The sequence below is a fragment of the Anopheles merus genome, unplaced genomic scaffold, assembly GCF_017562075.2.
Source record: "Anopheles merus strain MAF unplaced genomic scaffold, AmerM5.1 LNR4000393, whole genome shotgun sequence".
In the NCBI taxonomy this organism is placed as follows: domain Eukaryota; kingdom Metazoa; phylum Arthropoda; class Insecta; order Diptera; family Culicidae; genus Anopheles; species Anopheles merus.
In genome coordinates this window covers 1-22,361 of record NW_024427973.1, presented here as the reverse complement: position 1 = coordinate 22,361, position 22,361 = coordinate 1, and the positions used below count along the sequence as shown (strand labels likewise).

Sequence of the window (22,361 nt, the reverse complement as noted above, 5' to 3'; positions counted from 1 at the left end):
GGTCGGGGGCTTTAATTTATTTTACACTCCGTCAAGCTAAACTCACAACACAGGCCTCAACCCACGATACCCCGTAAACGACCCGTTCATGCCATATTTACTCCTGTCGAGGGCTTCCAGTCCCCAGTAGGGCAGTAAGAGCCGGGAATGTGCTTACTATATAGCATCACTAAAAAGAGAACCAGAAGGGTCGGGCGCACCAACTCATGGGGCAAGACAAGCCCTGGCGGGACGAGATCGGTATGAAGCGCAATGTCACTGATGATGGCTGACGGGATGGTTACAGAGAAGGATTAAAAATAAAGAACCTTTAGTCTTGGCAGCGACTGGAATCTTTTCAATGTCCTCCGATCGAAACCGATTCATCGCGCTCGAAAGCTAAACATCACCACCGGGCCCACCTTTCCTAGTGACTAAACATCAAGCGAAGCGTTATGCGAGACGAGCCAACGTTGCGAAGGGCGCTTCATGAACTGATGTTAAATAGCTGATAAGTAATACGCTTCACGATGTTGTCGCTTCTGATTATTGTGATAGCAACGTGCAGCGCTAATGCCTTAAATGAATGAGCAAAATGTGAAGAAGCCATCAAGGAAATATGGTCGCTTGGTACAATGTTTCTAAGCTTCAGGAACAAGACCGCTCTTTTCTTTTTTCTCATGACGATGAAACTTCGGGAGCAGGGAAGGCATCCAGAGTGTCAATTTATGATAAACACCTAGCACTTTTCTACGTGCACGTGAAAATACCATCATGTGCTTTGTAGTACCGATTCCTATCCACAAAGGATGTATCAAGGAAAAATATGACGTACCAACCGGCAAGCCTATAATTCTACCTTGACGCAATAACTGTTCACAAATGGCAAGTATGGATTTTTTCAGCACTGCCCTGCTATGTATAATAATGTTAATCATTAATTAAAAAAGAGCTCCTCAATATGTTTCTCCGCTTTTGGCACAATAACCGTAACAGGGTCTCACTAAAATTTAAAGTGTTATGTTGTATTGTTCATCCATTGCACAATACACTGTCGTATGTGTGGTTGCGTGCTGAAGAGGATATTTGAAAAAACGGGTATCAGAATACATTTTCTTAACAAAAAACACTATAATTCATGACACATTTCCAATATAATATTCGAAAAACATGAAGTTTTAAAAACTGGCTAGGTTTTACCAAAACATAAAAAAAAATTCAAAAACAAATCATGAATTGGTGATAGAATAATTTTTTTTTCTTTGGGCTCAACAACCGTTCCCGGTCAACGCCTGCCTGTACCACACTACTTGTGGGTTTGGCTTTCAGTGACTTATTGATCCCCCCATAGCAGGATAGTCAGTCCTACGTATGGCGGCACGGTCCATTTGGGGCTTGAACCCATGACGGGCATGTTGTTAAGTCGTACGAGTTGACGACTGTACTACGAGACCGGCTTAATAGAATTACTAGGCTTAATAGAATACTATCTTGATAGAATAATTACTTTGACTTATTATCCGTGTTTTTCGACTATTCGTACGAGGTCGAGTCCCGAAGAGCCCGGATAATCGGCGCTCCACTGTAATTATTAAATAATTCGTCAATATTGTAAGCAATGCAATGATGTGACAACACAATTTCAGAATCATATTAAACTGTTTGAACTGATTTTTAATTTTAATCGTTCACACGCTTGTGAATCTAATTTGACAACTATTTACCTTTTTTTAAACAGATTTGGTATTTTAATGAATTGTCGCGATTATTAGGCTCACAACTAATGAAAGAACTGTGAAAGAAACTCCGGTGGCTACTTATATCAATTAGTAACGAACGGCCAAAGCACGGAGTCCCCATCCGCCAACATCCGTTCGCCGCGACACCCTCCACTTCACTCTTTCAATAGCCGCTTTGAGTTGAAGTTTGGCCCTCACTTTACAATGAGGAATCTGTTCTTTTCCGTTTTTTCCGTAGTAAACGATATCTGCGAGGTTTAGCGGCGCTTTCGCAACTTATTCAGTAATGCAGTCGAATAATCTGTCCTTGCTACGGGGGACGGTCAATTTTAGAGTTGATCCCAGGATGGACATGAAGTTAAGTTGTGTGAGTTGATGGCTGTGCCGTGAGACCTCTTCTTTCATTTAAACCGAGCATAGGTATAAGAAGTGCACATGATTTTTGATTATGATTTTTAAAATTGTTCTACAATTTAATTGAATGAATACATAACACTAGGCTGGATACCTGGGATACTGGGTGGCTGGATGGGAGAGAAAGAGAGAGAGAGAGAAAGAGAGAGAGAGAGAGAGAGAGAGAGAGATCACCGGTCACTCCTTCAATTTAATTGAAAATTACTGCTTATGCCAAGTTTTGCATTATAATATGAATTGATACCAGCGCTTTTATAACAGATGTCTGTCCTCCCGACATCCCTAGACTTCACGAAAAAAAAACTTCAACCATGTTTTTTTATGACAACCGCATGACATTTTACACAAACTTTAAATTTAAAGGTAATATTTGTTGATGGATATCCAGTGAAGCATTCATTACTACTGTAACTTGCACCTTCCTTTTGTACTTTTGTACGGATCGATTTCATGGTAAGATTGGAAGTTGAAGAAAAAAAATACTTAATTCCGATGTGATTGTACCAGTACACAGGTAAGCGTGAATACACCCGTAAGCGTTGATACCCGTGTTTCTAACCACACGTCCATTTTCATTGATTTTTACTCGGCATGTTAGAAGGATATTAACACTATCATCGGTTGAAAGTATGAGAAACAAATAGCAAGAAAAGAACAGCAATCGCGTACAGTCTTGTTCCCGAGCTACGCAGTTCTTAACTTTCGGGTATAAGTAGTGATAACTTTGCGAGCAAAATGGTCCTATGGTCATATACTCGAGTAACAACACCACCATCGGGATCTTTGAATTTTTGCTTGCCTCTATATTGATTATTGTACATTAAAGTTTAGTATTAAAACTTTACAACATAACAGAGGAAAGGTAAAAGTTATCAAATCGAAAAAAGCTCCATTGGTTAGCTATCTCACGAACAGATGACACAACCAGCTTTCTGTTGTTGTTTAAAATGCTCGTGTAACATCTGCTAAACAGAGTCTTTTATGATTCCTTTTAAGCAGAGAGCTTGAGTTGTTTACTGCATTTGTGGCACATGGGTTTTAAGATATGTCCTATATTTTCTGCTATTCAATTTCACTCATAAGAACTGAAAAGCAGTGTGCGTTAAACTTGTTCAAAATATAAAATATTTTTCCACTAAACTTATTTTACTTTTAATGTAATTTCGACCCTGGCAGCGATCTTATCAAAAACTTAATTTATTGACTAAATCATCTGAAGCACTTATAACACATAAATCAGTTATAATTTATCACAAATGGACAAATTCAATAGCTCCCATGTAGCCATAAAAAATCTATTTGATTATTCATAGTATTTTAAAGCCGTCAAAAATCAAAAAGAGTTTCTTTAGGGATTTTTTTTCAATTAGGGTCAATATAGACAGTGTTTTTCAAATTTTAGCTACACTAGTTTCAATTTAAACTATACAGGTATTCTCAATTACTTACTTACTTACTTACTTACTTATCCGGCGCTACAACCGCTTTGCGGTCTTGGCCTGCCTCAGGAGTGTCCGAAACCGCTCGCGGTCTCGCGCCTTCGTCTGCCAGTCCGTTATCCCGTCCTTAGGGCGGTGGCAACGCTGATGGGATGCGATTTTATCGGACCAGATTTATATGGGATTTGACAGATAACGTCGGACGTGCGATTTCGTCGTCCGACGTAATCTGTCAAATCCCATATAAAAAGTTGACAGGCCGTCCGATAAAATCGCATGCGAAAAAGCGTTGCCAACGCCCTTAATGGCGGATGCCTCCACGCCATCTTGCCACCTCAATTTGGGCCTACAGGTATTCTCAATATACGCTATTAATGCGAACTCGGGGCATAACGTCCCAAATAGCCAGCTCGTACTTTATAGCTGATTTAGGGCTGTTTAACGAAAAATCGGGCCGATGTCGTACTTTGTGGCTGATTAAGAGATAGACGGTACTTTGCGGAACTATGGAGCTTTTTAACAGGCACATGGTACATTTTGGAACTTTGCGGCTGATTATCACTATGTGTAGGGTTCATGGTGGAACTTGAAGGCTTGTTAAGAAAGCGTACCGAACTTGGTGGAACTTTATAGCTTTTTAATGCATGACATCGGTACGAGATGGCTCTTGTCAAAGTGTCAAAGACAGACGCCGTCAATCATCTCATTGCTGCTGCCCAAGCTAGATTCGTTAATTGAAGAATGAATATTGAGTGAAGTGATTGTGATATATCAGTAAATTGTGTAAAATTTTGTGTAATTGATCAATACAAAGGATTTAAAAATATACATATGTGTTTAAACGAAACAAATCTTGTTGTTTATTTCATTGATGACGCTTGCTTGAAAATAAAACACAAAGAAAAATAATCCCTGGCATCGTGGCATAAGGAAGCTGCTTAGGCGCTGTTTGAAAGACCCACATAGAACTTTGATGCTGTTTATCTACTGCAAAAGGCGAATTAGAGCAGCGATCTTTAGCGTGCCAAAATGAGCTGCTTAAGCAATTCTGGCTATTTGGGGTATCTCGAATATTAGCGTAAATCGAATTTCGAGGTGTTCAGTGAAATTATTACGTATTTTCGTATAATTTTGCTTGAAATCATAGGTTGTAGCCACTTAACACTTAAAAAATTTATATCTTGTAAAAAAAAATATGCTTTTGATGACGATAATTGTTGAGATATACTATACATGGTGCGTCATTTTTTCTTATGGCAAAAAGTTTGCCAAGCCTCGCGTGTATTGTGGAAGATGACAACAAACCAATGCGGCTGCAACAATTTCTATCAGTTATTGTGGAATTTGTGTATCATCATGCTTTTACAACAGGTCGGGGTATCGATATTACCATTTTCATCGCATGAACTACATAAGTTTTCGCAGCATTTTCAATTCGGATAGCGTTTGGACATCATCTTTTCCATACAAGGCTGTAGCTGACCTCCATGCTTAAGATAGACGAAATCCGCGTGAATGAAAGAAAATGGTGTGATGCGGTTACCAAATGAAATTGTGTTTTTATTCAATAAACGAATAAGTGTTTTATTTTATAATTAATTACATGAAAATATAAGAACATTAAGCTTAACAAAGACCTTGCATGCATAGGCATTTCTGTCGATTTTTTTTGTTTAATTTGATCTTTTTCGTTAAACATACCGGCAAATTTTTAAAATTTAACGAAACATTAACAAACCAAGGAAAGCATTATGCAGTGTTTTAAGCTCTGGAGTTACTACTGTATGAAAAGCTAAACGTAATACTTTTAGTCATACTTTAACGGTTTCATAATAGATTTTGCTACTTGGGTTATCATGCAATCGAAGTTCAACTAATGAGGGCTGACTGTAGTGGGACATTTGGCCATTAAATTATTTCATCTTTACCCACTATGCGAAAATCATACGCGTTATTAAGCGTTACCCACCGTTATCATTGTGTTTGACAGTTTGTTTGTTTTGTTGTCTGTCATCGTGTTTCACATTTCGTTTCCTAAATATTTTACACAAAAAAACATGTCTGCGACTCCGGACCGGCATAGTATTACTTCCTATAGACTCAAATCCCCACGGACTCCAACATCACCTGGAAATGTGGCAACTTTAAGAATACAGGAGGCGATTACGAGCATTATAGAGCTACACCAAAAATGGATACAAGCTGCAGACAAGGGAATCTCATACTGTAATGCGATAAGAAACACTAAGAAAAACATTCTGCCACATTCTGCAACAACAGATCCGGATCCTTATCCCGAGAACTTACAATTGTATTGTAAAAATCTGATGGTGATGGTTTCAATAATGGAAGATATCAAAACAAATGCCTTGGTGGTTATGGAGAAAATCAAATCCTTGAACGAGTTTTTCGCCCATCACGATGTAATTGGTTGCACATGGAACTACCGCAAAACGCTAGACGCCGTTGAACAAATCATTTCATCATACACGAGGGAAATTAGTCTTCGAAAGTTTGCGGCAGGTAGGTACAACTCGTGTGTAATAATGCGATAATTTTGCTCTATTACCAATAATAAAACCGTCTATATCGCAGAACATATCGGGCACTCTACAACGCTTGACCACCTGAAGTACATTGCAATCAGCTGGAACCACGGTATTGACATCGAACGAGAGAGAGAATTAATTATTAGAATGATGTCATTTGAATACAAATTCACATCATAACTAAACAATCAAACTATGGTACGATTACAGACTGTGATACATAGTGCACGCTGAAACAAGCATAGATCGATTGCAATAATGGATACATGATAATGGGAATCTTTATTCACTTATGGTACTATTATCACACAAATAAATCCAATTATAAGGCAGGATTACATCCGTGATCATATGTACATTCAGTTCCCCAGAATCGTTTGGATATTTTCCTTAGGCTCCTATCGACTGAGTGCTAATGTAAATAAGGTTCCCTAGCTACAATTCCTTTATCTTTGCGTAAACGCTATTACGACTGATACAATAGAAATCCTCAACTATGTTGGGAGTGTTGAGCATGATTTAAGTATAAATACGTTGTCTTCTTACGAACATCGTTCGCTTTAATTATGGCATCGCTAATACTGTACAGCATTTTAGTTGAGTGCTGCAGACACCTACGTTCTATCGCTCTTCGCGATTTGATATTTAACTAGAACATTTCTGTGCAGGAAACGGAAGCTTACAATTTAAGAAATACGAACACAGCCATGATTTCTGTGTTTTGCTTATTGTTTCCTGATTTAGAAGGGCAGGAAACTTCAACGCAAAACATTATAGAAAGTTCGTTATATTCGTGATAGAGCTAAACGCATCCCGGTAGTTCAGTTAGTACTGCGAGATGTTCGTTCTTCAGATGAAATACTTGTGCCACAGACGACTGGTTCTGCGTAGGGAGGTGGTTTCTCGGAACACATTTTTTCATCGCAAACGGTAATAGAACAGTCTAGTATTTGGCTACCTTCAGTGCTTTGAACGGTTTCAGTACAATTACTATTACTCATTGTATGGGATGAGCTAGGATGTACTGTAGGGATGTAATTGATATTCGCATTACTGCTGACATTTACGTTCGATGCTATTGATAAGTGTAAAAGAGCGGCAGGATCAAGCTTGATCGCATCGTCGTAGCTTGGTGGGGCGGCAGCAACAGTGTCGTAGTCAGGAGGCTTTTCACTCCTTCGTTCATCATTAGCACTAATGACGTGAACAGGATCATCGCCCTTGAAAATTAAGAGGAAAACATAAATTTTACTAATATTCAATCGCATATGAATCGCTATCGCCCTTACCTCGTCACCATTCGTTCCCGATCGACCGGGTGTGTGAAGCCAACAACACATTGCAGTACATATGAGACAGGCACCTGCTGCAAATAGGCGTATAAAATATGATGATATGAAGACGATAATAACCAAACTTGCTGGAGGTATAATTGATATAAGTAACTACCTAAAATACATGCAACTCCCGCATATCGTACTGGTTCTGAATAATTTTCGGCCAGACCCAACCAATTCACCAATGCGCCAACACATAACAGCATCATCCCATAGCGATATGGTCGCTGGGTTCGACGTGTTTCTTCTAGTGACATGACTGACTGAAATAATAAAAAGAAAAAAAAAACAAAATATTAGTTTCAATTTAACACAATTAAACAAAATAACCAAAATCTTAGAAATTAGAATCCTTGAATGAACTGATAATTAAAAATTTTATAATTTTTTCTTGATTAGTTTTGAGATCATCTTCTTTAGCATGTCATTATTGTTACAGGAACACGCTGGAACAGCTCACTTCGTGAACAAAAGATCGCAGTCGTTTAAAAGAAATAAGTTTACACTTATTATTCTAAATTCCTTCCTTCCTTCTTTGGCACAACCTTTGCACCTGTGTCGGTCAAGGTCTGCATCTACCACTAGAGAGTGGGCTTGGCTTTCAGTGACTTATTAATTACCCATAGCAGGATAGTCAGTTCTACACATGGGGGCACGAACCCATTCGAGGCTTGAACCCATGGCGGTCATGTTGTTAAATCGTACGAGTTGATGCCTGTACTATGAGTCCGGAACATTCTATTTTTTCTTCATTTTTATTTAATTTTTTTTATTCTAATATTCTAATTTAAATTTAATATATTTGTTCTAATTATTCTATTATTCTTGAATTTCTATTGATTTTTTTTGTCGACTTGTGGTTTCTTAGTCTTATTTTATATATGCCAGCTTGCCATATACCTTCCTACGTAACATGAGACTTTCTGTTAGATACCTCTTTCTATTTGAACATATACCAAATGGTACATTTCAATCGATTATTCTAGGTTAAAGCATAAAGTCCCATCCAAATACGGAAAATATGTTGTATTGTGATCTACTAGGTATTTATGTATATAAAAAATGAAATGAAAAGTGAAATAACTACACCCAACAAAACTAAACTATATTTTTTACAATTTTAATTCATATCATTGCATTCTCTATCAGGAATACCAAAATATTGAAGCAACACAGCATTGTTCGTATGATACACAGGCTCTACCTTTTTACACTGGTGAATGGCACTCTTAAACTTGTAAAAGAGGCATACTTCTACTTTGCAGCGTACGTTCGCATGCGTTGTAACTGTATCGAGTAAACAAGTTGTTCCCAGTAACTAGATGCCGCAAGCTAAATGGTCCCAACTGGTTTGTACTATGTGTCACGTAGCTCACCTGATAACTTCTTTTGTGCACCTATAGTTGCATCAGAACCAGTTTTCACATCAACAAAACGGTATCAATTATTACGCGCTGTGCTCAGTGGATCGGGCAAATGAGCTAACTAACTCGATCATAGAGCATAGAACTATCGGTGTCCTTGGTGATTGGTGAAGTTCAATGTCACTAGCACAGATAGTACACGTGGTGCGATGTCGTCATCGTTAGTCAGCTGCGTATAGGAGCGAGTCAAGAAACAAATCTAGCACCAAATTTCTGCCTTTACCACACTAACCTAAACCGTCCTAACCGTCCTTGTTTAATGCACATGTTTGAAACCAAATTTGAAACCCTCGTCACGCGGAAACCAATAAGAGTGGGAACTGGTCGAAAACTAGCCCCAAAACCTAAGCTCCGGCTTCGACGATCACGATAACCTTGAGCGCATGGCTAGACACGTATGGAGTGTTTTTTTTTTGTGGCTTTTTGTCATTCTTCACTTGAGTCGAAACCAACGCCTAATGAAGTTGGTTAGTCTTCCGCGTTACGATTTGTTTTTTGTATGGATTTTAACTAGAGTTACATTATGCAAAGATCGAATGTTCACAAACGTTTTGTAGTTCGTCGTTCAAGCAGGAAGCAGCGCCAACGATTCAAATGTTGACTATGAAAGCACTCCAAGTGATCACGACCAATCTATTAAAACAATCAATTGAATGGTGAACGTCACTGCAGATAATTTTGCATTGCACTAGTCGTCCATCGGCGCTGACTGAGAACCCAAAGGAATTCGAATTGTTAACAACGTTCAAACTGCAGTGTGATTTCTTCCATTATGTTACATTTATATTGTCTAGGAAAAAAAGTTTTTCAGACTCTTTGGGTTACACCCTCACAGTTAACTGTACAGATATTAAAGAAAGCTTTATTGCCCCTATCTGAATTTCACTCAAACAACGTATTCTAGGCGAACAAATAGCGTATAAAGGCCACTCCACTGAAATAGCGAAAATTGGAGCAAACTTTCAATTTACTTTACAACTGTCAGCATCTCTGGTTCGTTGAACGCGAGAAATGCGGAAGGTTTCGTCATGCATTATTCACCGATTTAAACTTAACCGAATCCGTTATGTTTTGTTGCTCAAATTGGACTCGTACAACAACAACAACAAATCCCAACGCACAGTAAAGATCAGAAAATAATGCGTAATTTTCGTTAAGGGTTTATGCAACCTTCGCGTTCTGCTTTACGATTTTATCTCTTCTAGATTGTATTGGAAAAGAAATATAAAATGAAATACCGTTGTTTTTTTTTTTTTTTGAAACTGTTTCTAAAACAATTAGGTACGATCAAACTAAACTCTTCCACGTTCTTAGTAATTCAGTAATTGGTAGCATCACAGTTCAACAAACAGTACGTGTTATTATTAACTAGTGTAATGTTTGTAGGAACATTCGCAGACAAAAAAGTCAATGCTTCAACCTATAATGTTCGTTATTTAAGTAACTACAATTTGGCGCGATTCACAATTTCACCGTCTATAAATAAAACATCTCCTCTGTTCTGCACCATATGCTCCTCCGCACACCATTCGTTTTATGTAAAGCCATGTTTGTTTTCTTTTTTACTCACACATGTTCACTCACTTCGATTGAAATTCCCTTTGGCAAAGGAGCTTGTTTATATACCGATGTGATACTACTGGCAGGAACAACACTTCTCTGTTCCAATAATGGGAATAGACTTTTGGCTGAGTAAACTGTATCTATCTTCTTGGGAGTTTCATAATTTCTATAACTAAGCGAAGCACATTCAACAAAAACCGATTGTACCTTAACTATTCAATAAAAACACATTTTCCAACGATCGGTTACACCCGCCCAACGACTGACACATAGCGTAACAGACGCGTTCGCGATCACTGCTAAACTGATACGTGAATCTCACGGGTGCCGTACGTGGAGTGCGTACATGGGGGCGCACAACGAGATCGCACAAGTTTTGTTGCGTTTCGATCGTACACCGGTAACGTATACGCACGGGCACTTTTACTAATGTGGCGATAGACGAATGTGACTGAGAGCATGAACTTGAAACGATGCTGCCTACAAAACTGAAAAACAAACACCAACACAATTTGTTTACCGACCACTAGCTAGCTGTTTTGCTGCACACCCCGCACAAGCAACGCGTAGAACAGTCTTTTGCAACACGTAGATCAAACCGGTCCGTTGTTTCGTGGCCATCGTCATGGTAACGGTCAATTGGAATAGTATTGGTATGGGTAGTGTAATAGTAGCAGGGGATGGCTGTGTTGGTGATTGGTACCAATGACGATACTTTCAAAATGATATTACCGGCTTCGAGCTCTCTTATAAATATGGCGTAAATAGTCGTAGATCAATTAAAATTAAAGCATTCATTAATGCATTCAACGTTCATTTACTTTTCTACACATAATTAACTGAAAAATGTTTCAGTCTTGCTCAAAAGATTGCCAAAAAATCCCAATTCAAGCATTATGCACGTACTTGCGCTTACATATGTTCAAGAGCACCTAAGGGTTAATAGATTCGCTCTCGAAAGTAATTAGTATGTTTGGGTTCGGTTGGAGGTGAACACAATTTAGTGTACGGTATATATTGTTTGCCGATACGTTGTCCATACCGTTTCCATTCTGCCTCATCGGGTCTTGACTTGTTAGCACATGGTCTCGTTCCACTTGACCGTGAACTTTACCGGAACCTGTAACACCTCTGATCGAATCACCATGCGTAGAGTTATCTCCTGGTTATATGTTTTTTTTTACTCTGACTTCTTCACTGCACTATTTGTTTTTTTTTTATATGCATTTCTTCATCTTAACTCAAGTGAACTTATTTGACCTAAGGTCATAACAAACTTATAGTTCTTGTTTTACAAAACATTGCAATGCCACGTTCAACAGGTTAGTAAACATTCCTCGTTTAACAACGTTCAAATTTGTCAAAATCAATATACATCGGTCAAAAGCAGCCTCGTTGTAAGGTAATATACACAAGAGTATACACAATGTGGCTGCTGTCAATCTGCGGAGCTTATTAATGAAGATAGTCTCTCGATTAACGTTGTTGTGTAGGTCTAGGACACAATCTGAACTCATATCGGTCTATTTTACTTCACAATCAGCTCGGCAGTGACCTCCACAATCGGGAATGTATAGGATGAAACAGAAAACCGGTTCAATACGCTCGTCGTGGATGCATTTTGTCGATAATCGCTTGTTTTCATTTGATTGTGACACAAACGCTAGACAGAAGAAAAAGTCGAGTCCAATGCAGCACATGTTGGTCAATCATCTGACTACTGTGGTCATGAACAGTCTGACAAGCATTCTGCGTATTCTTTAATAGAAAAACAAACAGCATGATAGTACGTACAATATTGATCATAAATGCCACAGAGATTTGTGATATTTACGATCGTTTAGGACCCATCCACGGATACCGCAAGTCCCACGTCAATATAATAACAAGCACAAGTAAAACGATGTGTTTTTCAGCGTCTTCTAACAGATCCAGTTGACAATACAGCATCATGGTTTTCGCGACCAAACGTTAATGTGAATGTTTACAGTTAAACTGCATAGACGTAGTATAGCAGTAAGGTTACTTCCTAACACTTCCTAAAAAAACTCATGTCTTTTTACAATCTTACATTTTTGACATTTGATAAGAATTGATTTTTAAAAATAAATTCACTTGTTTAACTAATTCCAGGTTGTATATCTAACACTTGAACAGTATAACATTGATTATAAAAATGTTTTCACTTTTTTTAACTAATTTTAGGTTGTTACTCTGACACTTCGATAGTAAAATGTTAAACTCTTTTTATAAAATGGTCAAAATGTTGGATTTTTTTGTGACAGAAAATATAAAATAAATTGTAACAAAATGGTCGAGACACTCACTCATGTTATCCATTATCTGTGGTTAAAGTTATGTATGTTAAAAATAATGATACACCAAACAGCGCTACTTTTTACACTGTTTCTTAAATTGCTGATCTGGTTGGTCGGATGAGAAAAATAACACTAGTTTCTCGACGTATGAAGAAATAGGCTTCAGTCGGTGTATCATTGACGCGCTCAATACGTTGACTGAGAGAGCCAGTTCTCTGCATTTTAAGTAGCGATTGTGACAAGCTCTGAGATATGCGTGATCCTCAATTCAGAGCAAAGAAGAATTCACCACATTTGTTTCAGTTTAATACTATTTCTCTTAGTCTCTCGCATGTTCTCTTTGCATACGTATGTTACTATTGTTTCTTTTTTTATTTAAATGGATCACAAATTTTCTCTTTATCATGAATAAAAATAACAAACTAACATGCAAGTTATAGAAACAGTTTTGAGTCTTAGCTACCTGTTTCAGAAACAGTTTATATTTTTTTAAAATATTATATACACTTTAATTATTGCAAAGAGAACAGAGAAAGATCAAGTGAACCTAATTATTCGTTCTACATAACCAAGTCGAGGCGCATTTTCTTTTGTCGATTACTATGCCATGCCAAACGCATGTGTACGCGCACATACATTACAGTATCTCATAGAACAAAATACTATTTTCAGTCTCAGGTGTGAATACAATTTATAAACCGCTTCTTTTTTACCTTGCAAGGTCTATAACAGGTGCAACGTAATGTATCACGCGGTATAATGTAGTTTACTTTTGGTCACAATTTCCCACTTTTTAGTGTAATAAAATTACGATTCTACACGCTTTGCAATGCAACATTTCATCACTAAGTCAATATTGAATAAATCACTACGGTATCTTTGTCAAATATTCTACTCTTGCCCGTGTGCTCGAGAGATGCGAGGAACTCTCGGTTGTTCAAATATCTGCAAAACGATAAGAGTAATGTGCCAGGGGATTTTTTTTCCTGTTTTATATATTTCACTCCACTGTTTAGAGCAGTTATATCTTGTTTTATCTACTCAAGAGTGCACGTTGGTTCTTTTACCCCAACGCATTCAAGTTGAACAACACGTTTGTTCAGTTCATTCTGATAACGGGTTAAGCGAAAAATCTACAATACTGCTGTATAATTGAATGAATTACAAAAAAGAATATTCTTTTTTTATACAATAGAAAAAGAATATTTTTTATGATACGTACCTCGCACTCTTAGTTCCATTATGTAGTTCTGATGGTAATAATGCACTAATTGCAACATTAATTTGTCAGCATCCTATATGAAAACAATTTATTGCGTTGCACAAATCGGTCGGTCGGATGGGAAATCTGATTGATCGCTATCTTTATTTTTGTCACATCATTTCCTAATGATTTTATTATACACTCTGCATATTAACTCTGCATATATTTGCCTGAAGAACAACCGATGCTAGTCAATTGCTAGTTTCAACTATTCGTTAAGAAGACCTTTTCCTCAACCAAACGTACGACGACTATACAGAGAAAGCGCACTATCGTTTTGATGTGACCATACAACTGCAACGAGCACATTTCCACCAATCTGTGTCAAGAATAAGTGTGAGCACATTGAAAAATTCACCACCATCAGGGATTTCCTTTGTTCCTACAGTGTTCATTTTGCACCTTATCAAATATTTTAAATGACATACCACACATCATTCAAACCGTTCTTTGCTCACTTGTCCGTGGGTGGTTGAGCACATTTCAAATTGTAACTTACTTTACAACTGTGAGCGCTATGCCACTAAAATAATAAAACAAAAAATGCTACGATTCATCTGGTTCTTATTTATAAACGGAAAATAGTCATTAAAGCGTATTTAGAAGAGAATAGCATAAAATAAATTAAATGATTGAATGATGTACGCTTGCATTTATAGTAGTTAAAATATTATATTTAGGTTTGTGCTCCTGGTTTAGCCTGGTTTTAGGTGATGTTAGTTAAATTTTGTTTGCTGATAATTTTGCTCAATTTGCCAAATAAGTAAAAATGCCTCCTAAAAAAATAAAAAAGAAATGCTCAATTTATAATGTAAAAAGTCAGGGCACATAGTGAAAATTGTATTGTATCGATGTATAACATATTAAAAAAAAAAAAATTTATAGACACAATATAAATGTATATTTTTTTGTAGAATATATAAATAGTACAAAAAAAAGTAATACCTTTTGAATCCTTCGGTATGAAGTTTATGGAATCTCCAATAATTTTATATCTAACACATGAGAACCTTGACATACGACTGTATTTTTCAGTACAGTAGAAAACGTCGAAGGCAAGATGTATGTCGTAAATGTCGTTTGTAGATTATCCATCAATGTACAACAGTAAATAAAAAGTAGAAAATTATTATAAAGCGAGTTTTGACTAAAATATGTTTCGATAATTTATTAATTTCATTAACCGTCTTGTGTACGACCAAAAAACTTTACGTAATCGTACAACCGCATACCCGTGTAGGCCATACATTTTGTATGGAAGAATGATGTTTTTCGTGATTAAAAGAGTATATCTTTTGAATTTCTTATAAGATTTGAATGAAAACTGTCTTAAAGGTTCATAATAATGTTTTATAACATATCGTAGTGAAATTAAAATTTTAAAAATCCTATCATGATTTTTTTCAATCAAAACTATGTTCTAACTCCACCACCATAACTGGCCAGTCCGCATGTTTTAAGTGGATGATTAGTCTTTTACTAAGCTTTACTTACGTTTCTTTCAAAAGTTATATACATTTTTCAATTGTTTTGCTTGTTATATAAAAATATATTTTGACGATCTATAAAATATGCTCATCATGTTTTATTAAAAACCGGCTCCGACCGGCTCCAGACAACTTCGGAACCTCCTCTACTCCAACCCAACGGAGCCCGCTCCGCACCCATGGCTCCGAAGCTGACTCCACTTCAGCTGCTCCGGAACCGGCTCCACACCAACGACTCCGCACTCACGGCTCCGGAGCCGTTACAGATTACCCCAAAAAATCATTTTCAATAAAGTTTCAATCGGGAAGATCCATAATTAGCTGAGTATATAATGTTGAAAGGATTCTATAAAAAAAATCGATAAGTGAACATTGTGCAACAATCACACAATCTCATCGGGTATTAGCTTTGGGTACATCGGGTACGCTTGCGAGAAGATAGATTAGTTTTTTAGGCTATCATACAATATTAGGCTCTATTGTCACGTTAGTCCAGACCCGTTGGTCCATTGATTCGTCGCCGGCTCCGGGGCTGTTGGTACGGAGCCGGCTTCGGAGCTGTTGGTGCGGATTCGGCTCCGGAGCTGTTGATGTGGATCGGGCTCTGGAGCCGTGGGTGCAGAGCCGACATCGGAGCCATTGGTGCGCTCCAAAACACCCATCCCTATTCGGCAGTAACACTATGACAAAAGTATGAATGTGTGTATTAACTATCAGCCAATTCTATTTTGTTTGCTTGTAGTGGTTGGTATCATTTTAAAAGAGATGGTTCCAACGTTAATTTCAAATATTGTTACACTGTAATACAACATTTGTAAGAAAGGAAAAAGACATAAGCATCCTCTCAAAACATGCGGCAAGGCCGGTTGGGGTGTTGAAGTTACAGCACATTTTTGATTGAAAAAAATATAGATGGGAGTTTTAAAATTATAATTTTACAGCGATATGTTGTTATAAAACATTATTGTTTACCATTTTCATTCAAAACCGACAAGTAATTCAAAAGATATACGCTTTTAACCACGAAAAACATCATTCTTCCATATTAAATGTATGGCCTACCCGGGTAGGCGGTGGTACATGTGAAGGATATATAAACTCAAATAATTTTTAAAAAAATATTTAAACATTTTTGATTTTTTATTTTTGGCACATGAGTAGAAAACATCTTTTCTGAGGCATTTTTAAAATTGAAGTCGAGACGATTTTTTAATCAAAAGTTATTTTGGAATAAAGATGCGATACTTACCCGGGTAGGCAGTTGTACACATGACGGTTAAAGCGTTAACACGTACGTATGTTGACGATTGTGTAATGGATCGTACGTCAAGATTTTCCTGTATACAGTATTAAATGCATTTTTCATGTTACGGCTGTACTCCCAAATTTATGCAACCCGCACATGGCGGCTGTCGTATATTCTATAGTAGAGATGGGAAAACGTATCGGATAGGGTTCGCTCCGTTATATGAATGGATCAACAATAAGGTACACGAATTTATACCTATAGTATATGCTTATGTAGTTACCTATAGTATAGCATATGTAGTTTTTCCCGTTATACGCTATTAACGCTGATCGAGAAAAACCACGAATCACTAATTTCCGCGTAAGTCGAAACTCGTGATTATCAACCAAAATATGGCTAATATTGTTGTAAGTTTGCTTTAGGTGTATTGGCCACTAAATAAATGATTTGATATGATACTGACTGAAGATTGAAATTTGAATCTTTTCAAACGACATTTAGACCTGATGAAATGAACTGCTAAACTGTGTATTTCCGAATCCTCTTATAAAAGTATCTCGGGGGTAACCTGCACTTCACAAACTGTACTTAAAGCACCGACAAACCGACGTGACACTTCGTACAAAATGAGCTTCAAAAGTTGTCTCCTTATTTCAAATGAAAATACGTTAAACACTAGCGCCATCTCTATAATGATTCGCTTACTACACTGACACAGAGAAGAAACTGCTAAACCCCCTTTTTGTTTTTCTTCGCAAATTCGTATGCGTATTGTTTTATGTACTTCTCACATCTTTTGCATTGATTTGGAAATTATAAAATGATTTTCCTGGGTGTTTTGTCCAATAATTCTCACAAAATCTTGCCTCACACTTCCTTTGCCATTTGTATTTAGAAAAGTTGTTTACATCGAAGCAGCAGTGAACAGAGTTTACTTTGACAGAAGTGTTCGCCTCACTGGTGAATGACAGTACTTTCGTGTGGGACACTTTTGTAACGCCAGTGTCACGTCGGTTTGTCGGTGCTTAAAGTATCAGACCGCTGAAATCATCTGCCACTAAATGTCACTGGCAAGCAGTGTGGCGAACGGTGATAGTCGTTGACATAAAATTTTACAAAATTATACTTTTGAAGCATCGCATTTTAGATCCAAGCATTCATTCGAAAATCACCGAAAAAAATATCATTTGACACGATGATATTTTTCTGCTACAATCATTTGACTTTTTGATTTTGCCGTAGCTCAAGTGAACTAGATCTTCATCAAAAATGAGTCCTTTTTCGTGTTTTCGTGTGAATTTCTATACTTCTATAAGATAACACCATTTTCCTGGTTGACTGAGTGAAAATATCAAGTGGTCTAATGGCTAAGTATCGATAAATGCACGATTAAGCAGTTCTGGAGTCTCATGAAAAATGTCAAATGACATTCATTCCACATTTTTTGCAATCATATCATCGCAAAAGCATTGGTTGTTATTGCACAAATGATTGTCGCTTTTGGAGAGTCGTGTCATGCTAACCATGAATATCATAATAAAAAAATGATTTTGACACCCGCTTACTGCGAATATCATAAAAAAATGTCGACAATTAACAACACTGCTGGCAAGTAAGAATGCGGAATTGAAACAGTTGCTTGGCAGTAACAGGAAAACCATATTTAATGTATTCAAAAACTAAATTAGCAGCTAAAGCCGCCAACCACCCAAAACTACGTTCGACAAAATTTGACCTACGTGGAAATTTGACATAAGTGGGCTCCCCGCCGTTTGATATAATGGTGTAGCTCGAAGACATCCTGTAAAGATTTCCATTTCCAGTGTTGCAGCAAATGTTCAAAACACAATGTATAAGTTAATGCGATGTTTAGGGGCATACTTCTTACAACGAGGAGCAAGGCGTCTCCATCATCCTTCAGATATGTTACTAGTTTACATCGAATGCAGCCTGTCCTCTGCTGCATGATTTGTAGTTTTCCATAAAAGGGACACAGTTTACACTAAATGATTAATTTGTATTTTTTTTTCAGCTTTGACTCAATCACATCACATTCAATACCACGCACCGGTATTGAAATTCCTGTACACGTAACATGTTAGATGAGTTAGCTACGACTTTACATTAACAAGCGGTACGTCTATTTACAAAACAGTACGTTCGAAACACGCATTTATTTCAAAAACCGTGCAAGTTCTTTCTGTTTATAGCGCGACAGTTTTTTCTTCCTAATTTGTTTTCTCCTTATTTGTTTTACAATTGACACTATGAAGCAGTATTATTTGCAGTCAACTTCGAGAATACTTGACAGTAAACTAATATACCTCATCATAAACATATGGTTTAAACATATTAATTTTAGGATTCACCGCGCAAACAAATTTTACTGCTGAAACTTCCTTACTTCCTTACTGGTCTACCTATGCAGAAAAAGTTCGTGGGTTGGATGCAGTTACTTTTGTTTCATAGTTCGGAGGGATAATATTGCTTTGTTTACGATGGGAAGGACATGGCGGTTTCCATACGCTTGATTATTTACAGTTATCGAGCTTAGTAGCAATGTTTAGTGCCGTTTTGTTGAAGATCATAATAATATAATGTAATAACAAAATTGGGAGAGGTCAGAGGAAGCATTTTTTGAAAACTTTTAATTTTGATTATAAACTTTACTTCATCTGTTTTCTGTGCTTTATTTAACCCGTAATCGTGAATGTAGTGACAAAAATTTTGGCGCAACAATTTATTTAGCACGAACCAATTATAGATCATTTTGTATGTGTAAGCACAAAAAAAGCAAATTTTGTTCGTTTACTTTAGCTGTAATACGTGATATGCATCATTCGGCTAATTTATTATTAAAGGATTTGAATAGAATAGATTATTCTTTCTAAAGTAACGAAAATGTAAGAAAAAGACCAAAACAGACGTATGTAACAGACGGAAAACAAATGTTCCATTTCATTTTACTTTGTATGGATGTGTGTGTGGGTGTGTGTGTGTGTGTGTGTGTGTGTGTGTGGTGTGTGTGTGTGTGTGTGTGTGTGTGTTTTAATTCCCTCATCTCAGTTTCGAATAATACACAAATATCTTTTTTTTATTCACTACCAGCGTTCATGCTTTACATCGTCTATTGAACGAAGCCAGTAAGATTCAGCCTACCGGAACATGTATCGTTGCGGTTGAACGAATTTTAATTGGTGGTCACTGGGTAATTTATTTACAGCGTGTGCATTGGAAGTACTTTAAGGTTTGAAGGTATGAGAGGGTTTCGGATTCCTGATGAACGTTACAGCGTAACTCCATACTGTTTGCGTCTCAGTTTCCTTATTCCCGTATGTTGGAAGCTTATGGATCAGTCTTGCTCGTACATTGTTTTGGTTTGTTTACGGTTTGATTCCGCCATCCGACACACTACGAAACGTTGTCGTAGCCAAACACCGCACCGATGCTCGTGCTTATCGCCCGATTCGTTTATCCTACACTATTATGTACAACACCGAATCTTCTTACAATCTAGTAACTAGGAACGGCACCCGCTCACAGTACGCCCTGGTACGTATGGAGACGGTGGCATTGAGATTACCTTTATCGTCAGTCAGCATTCTTCTCCAGGACCTGCAGCTAATTGCAGTTTAGAATAAAATTATTAAAATAACCGCCCTACCACCAGCTTCAAACATCATTTCCAAAGTCCGAACCGGCATGATAGCTAATGACGCTGCGGTTTCCGGTCGGCAGTAGATAACCACATTCGGATCACCATTCGAGGCTCCGGATGGCATCGTGACGCTGGTGTTTTGGTACAGGTTTGCCATAGCCATTGCACTAACAGTGGAGGGGTTCCAACTGTTTGTGCAGCCCGGCACTCCCGTTTCGCCCACCTTAATATAAAGCTGTTGTTTCTGTACCAAATTGTTAAGCGAGGACATTTTCTTCCGCTGCTCTTGATGCAGTGCTGGCTGATTAGCATGTTCACCGGACGTTGACTCCTGCTTCAATGCGGTCCGCAAACTACTTACGAACGGTGTACGGGAGAGTTTTAAAACGATTACTACTGGAGGAGCCATTTCGCGGTACTCTCGTGCCTTGCGTTTTGTTAGACATCGGGGGAGTGGAGTCGTTGATTCGAACGCCATCGTTTCCGTTGCTGCGTTACTACTTCCACTGCTTGCGCTACACGCACTACTGGCTGCACTGCTCTGCCCATTCGAACTTCCATTCTGACTTGGCACAAGGTGATGATAACCCCCGCCCGCGGATGCATTGCTCGCTGCCAGCATGGACATGTATGAGACGCCAGTTTATTCTCGGTGATATTGATTTTCTCATTTGGATTCAAATATGACTCCGAGCAAGCGTTCCGAACATAGCCCGTACTTTCATGATCCGACGATGTCCGTGTCATCGAACCGCCTGAATAGGTATCGCCATTGTAATACATTTGACTTGCAGCTGCCGCTGATGGCAGCAGGTGATGCAGGTGACTATCATTACCAGTTACACTCCCGGGGCAGTAATAAATCTCACATTTCAATCAGGTGGTTGTGGCATAAGGTGCTGGCGATCGCGTACCTCCCGAACTGTACTCGCTCGGAGCTCTGCTGCCGTTTAGCTGCGCCGAGAGATGGTTCATTCCATCGGATGTCGGGGGATTTGAAGGACGACACCTCAGCGTAATCGCTGGGATAGTCTGTGTACTCGACATAGCTGTATGTAAAAATAGGTAAATGTCATAGTTACAATTTCGGACGCGGAAATAGCCATGGCCGCTGTTGAGTTTGAACTCCAACCAATAAATGAAGTCTTACCGAGTACGATTGTGATGTAGCATCGTATGTTGCTGCTCTAAGGGAAGCATAGAACTGGTACCTACCGGAGCGTAATCTTGAATATGGTCTTTACCTCTTCCCGTCGATTGATGGCCCCACACCATGGCTGGATGGATCCATCCAAAGGCTATCATTTCGCGGTATCTTTACACACCCTCCTGCGGCGTGAGCTGAAAATACATTGGCGGCGAGATACTTGTTATTAGGATTCATCGAAGAGCCTTTGAGTACACTATTCCCTCTCGAAACTTACCGCGTAAAGATGTAAGCGCCGACTGTTTCATCATCATATGTTTACGCTTTACAAACACCATTGCACCGAACGAAAGCATCATAAGTACCAGTATACAGCCCAGCACCGCGATATAAACCAGGGCTGTGTAAGGATGTCATCCATGTTATTATGATTGATGGGATATCGGGGATGTTTGATCTAGCTGCTTAGTGATGGGTCGAGCCGCAGGGTTGCAGGATTGCTGAACGGTCCCATACCAGCAGAAGTAGCGGCTGCTACACTAACCGTGTACGTAACACCTTCGGTCAGGTTGGCAAGCAACAGTGTCGATGAGGTAGCCTCAATCGGGACATTGCTAAGAACCTTCGAGTAGTTTGTTCGTAAGTCAACTCCTCGTACGATAATGTTGTAAGTGCGCAGAATTCCTGGAAAGATAAACCAGTTCTGTAAGTACTGACAGATGCTGGAAAGCATGAAATATTACCATTTGTGCAGATGTGTAGGAGGTTTCCATTTCAGGTACACTGCAGAGGGA

The 22,361-nt window shown here is 38.2% G+C and overlaps 2 protein-coding genes and 1 pseudogene across 10 annotated transcripts; 1 reads left to right on the top strand and 2 right to left on the bottom strand.

Moving 5' to 3' along the window:
• The first annotated feature begins 5,464 nt into the window (after positions 1-5,464).
• Positions 5,465-6,302, top strand: LOC121602295. The gene is made up of 2 exons (XM_041931071.1): positions 5,465-6,094; positions 6,167-6,302. Exons 1-2 carry the CDS (start codon positions 5,629-5,631, stop codon positions 6,298-6,300), a joined length of 600 nt encoding a protein of 199 aa, XP_041787005.1. The 5' UTR covers positions 5,465-5,628; the 3' UTR covers positions 6,301-6,302.
• An 81-nt stretch (positions 6,303-6,383) lies between these two features.
• Positions 6,384-14,046, bottom strand: LOC121602294. Of its 9 annotated transcripts, none has more exons than XM_041931065.1 (5): positions 10,452-10,950; positions 8,834-9,050; positions 7,570-7,716; positions 7,410-7,486; positions 6,384-7,340 (listed from the first exon to the last, which is right to left on the bottom strand). In XM_041931065.1, exons 3-5 carry the CDS (start codon positions 7,712-7,714, stop codon positions 6,942-6,944), a joined length of 621 nt encoding a protein of 206 aa, XP_041786999.1. In that variant the 5' UTR covers positions 7,715-7,716; positions 8,834-9,050; positions 10,452-10,950; the 3' UTR covers positions 6,384-6,941. The 9 variants fall into 9 exon arrangements, with proteins under 9 accessions (XP_041786999.1, XP_041787001.1, XP_041787003.1 ...); XM_041931067.1 differs by having other exon boundaries at positions 10,466-10,950; XM_041931069.1 differs by having other exon boundaries at positions 10,652-10,950.
• Positions 14,047-20,434: 6,388 nt separating this feature from the next.
• LOC121602291 lies at positions 20,435-22,289 on the bottom strand (annotated as a pseudogene).
• Positions 22,290-22,361: the final 72 nt, after the last annotated feature.

Coding starts and splice junctions, on each gene's coding strand:
- LOC121602295 (XM_041931071.1), top strand. CDS start 5,629: ATGTCTGCGACTCCGGACCGGCATAGTATTACTTCCTATAGACTCAAA. Junction 6,095..6,166: donor TCTTCGAAAGTTTGCGGCAG/GTAGGTACAACT, acceptor TCTATATCGCAG/AACATATCGGGCACTCTACA.
- LOC121602294 (XM_041931061.1), bottom strand. CDS start 14,042: ATGTTGCAATTAGTGCATTATTACCATCAGAACTACATAATGGAACTA. Junction 7,717..13,984: donor AATGGAACTAAGAGTGCGAG/GTACGTATCATA, acceptor TATTTCAGTCAG/TCATGTCACTAGAAGAAACA. Junction 7,341..7,409: donor CGGGAACGAATGGTGACGAG/GTAAGGGCGATA, acceptor TTAATTTTCAAG/GGCGATGATCCTGTTCACGT.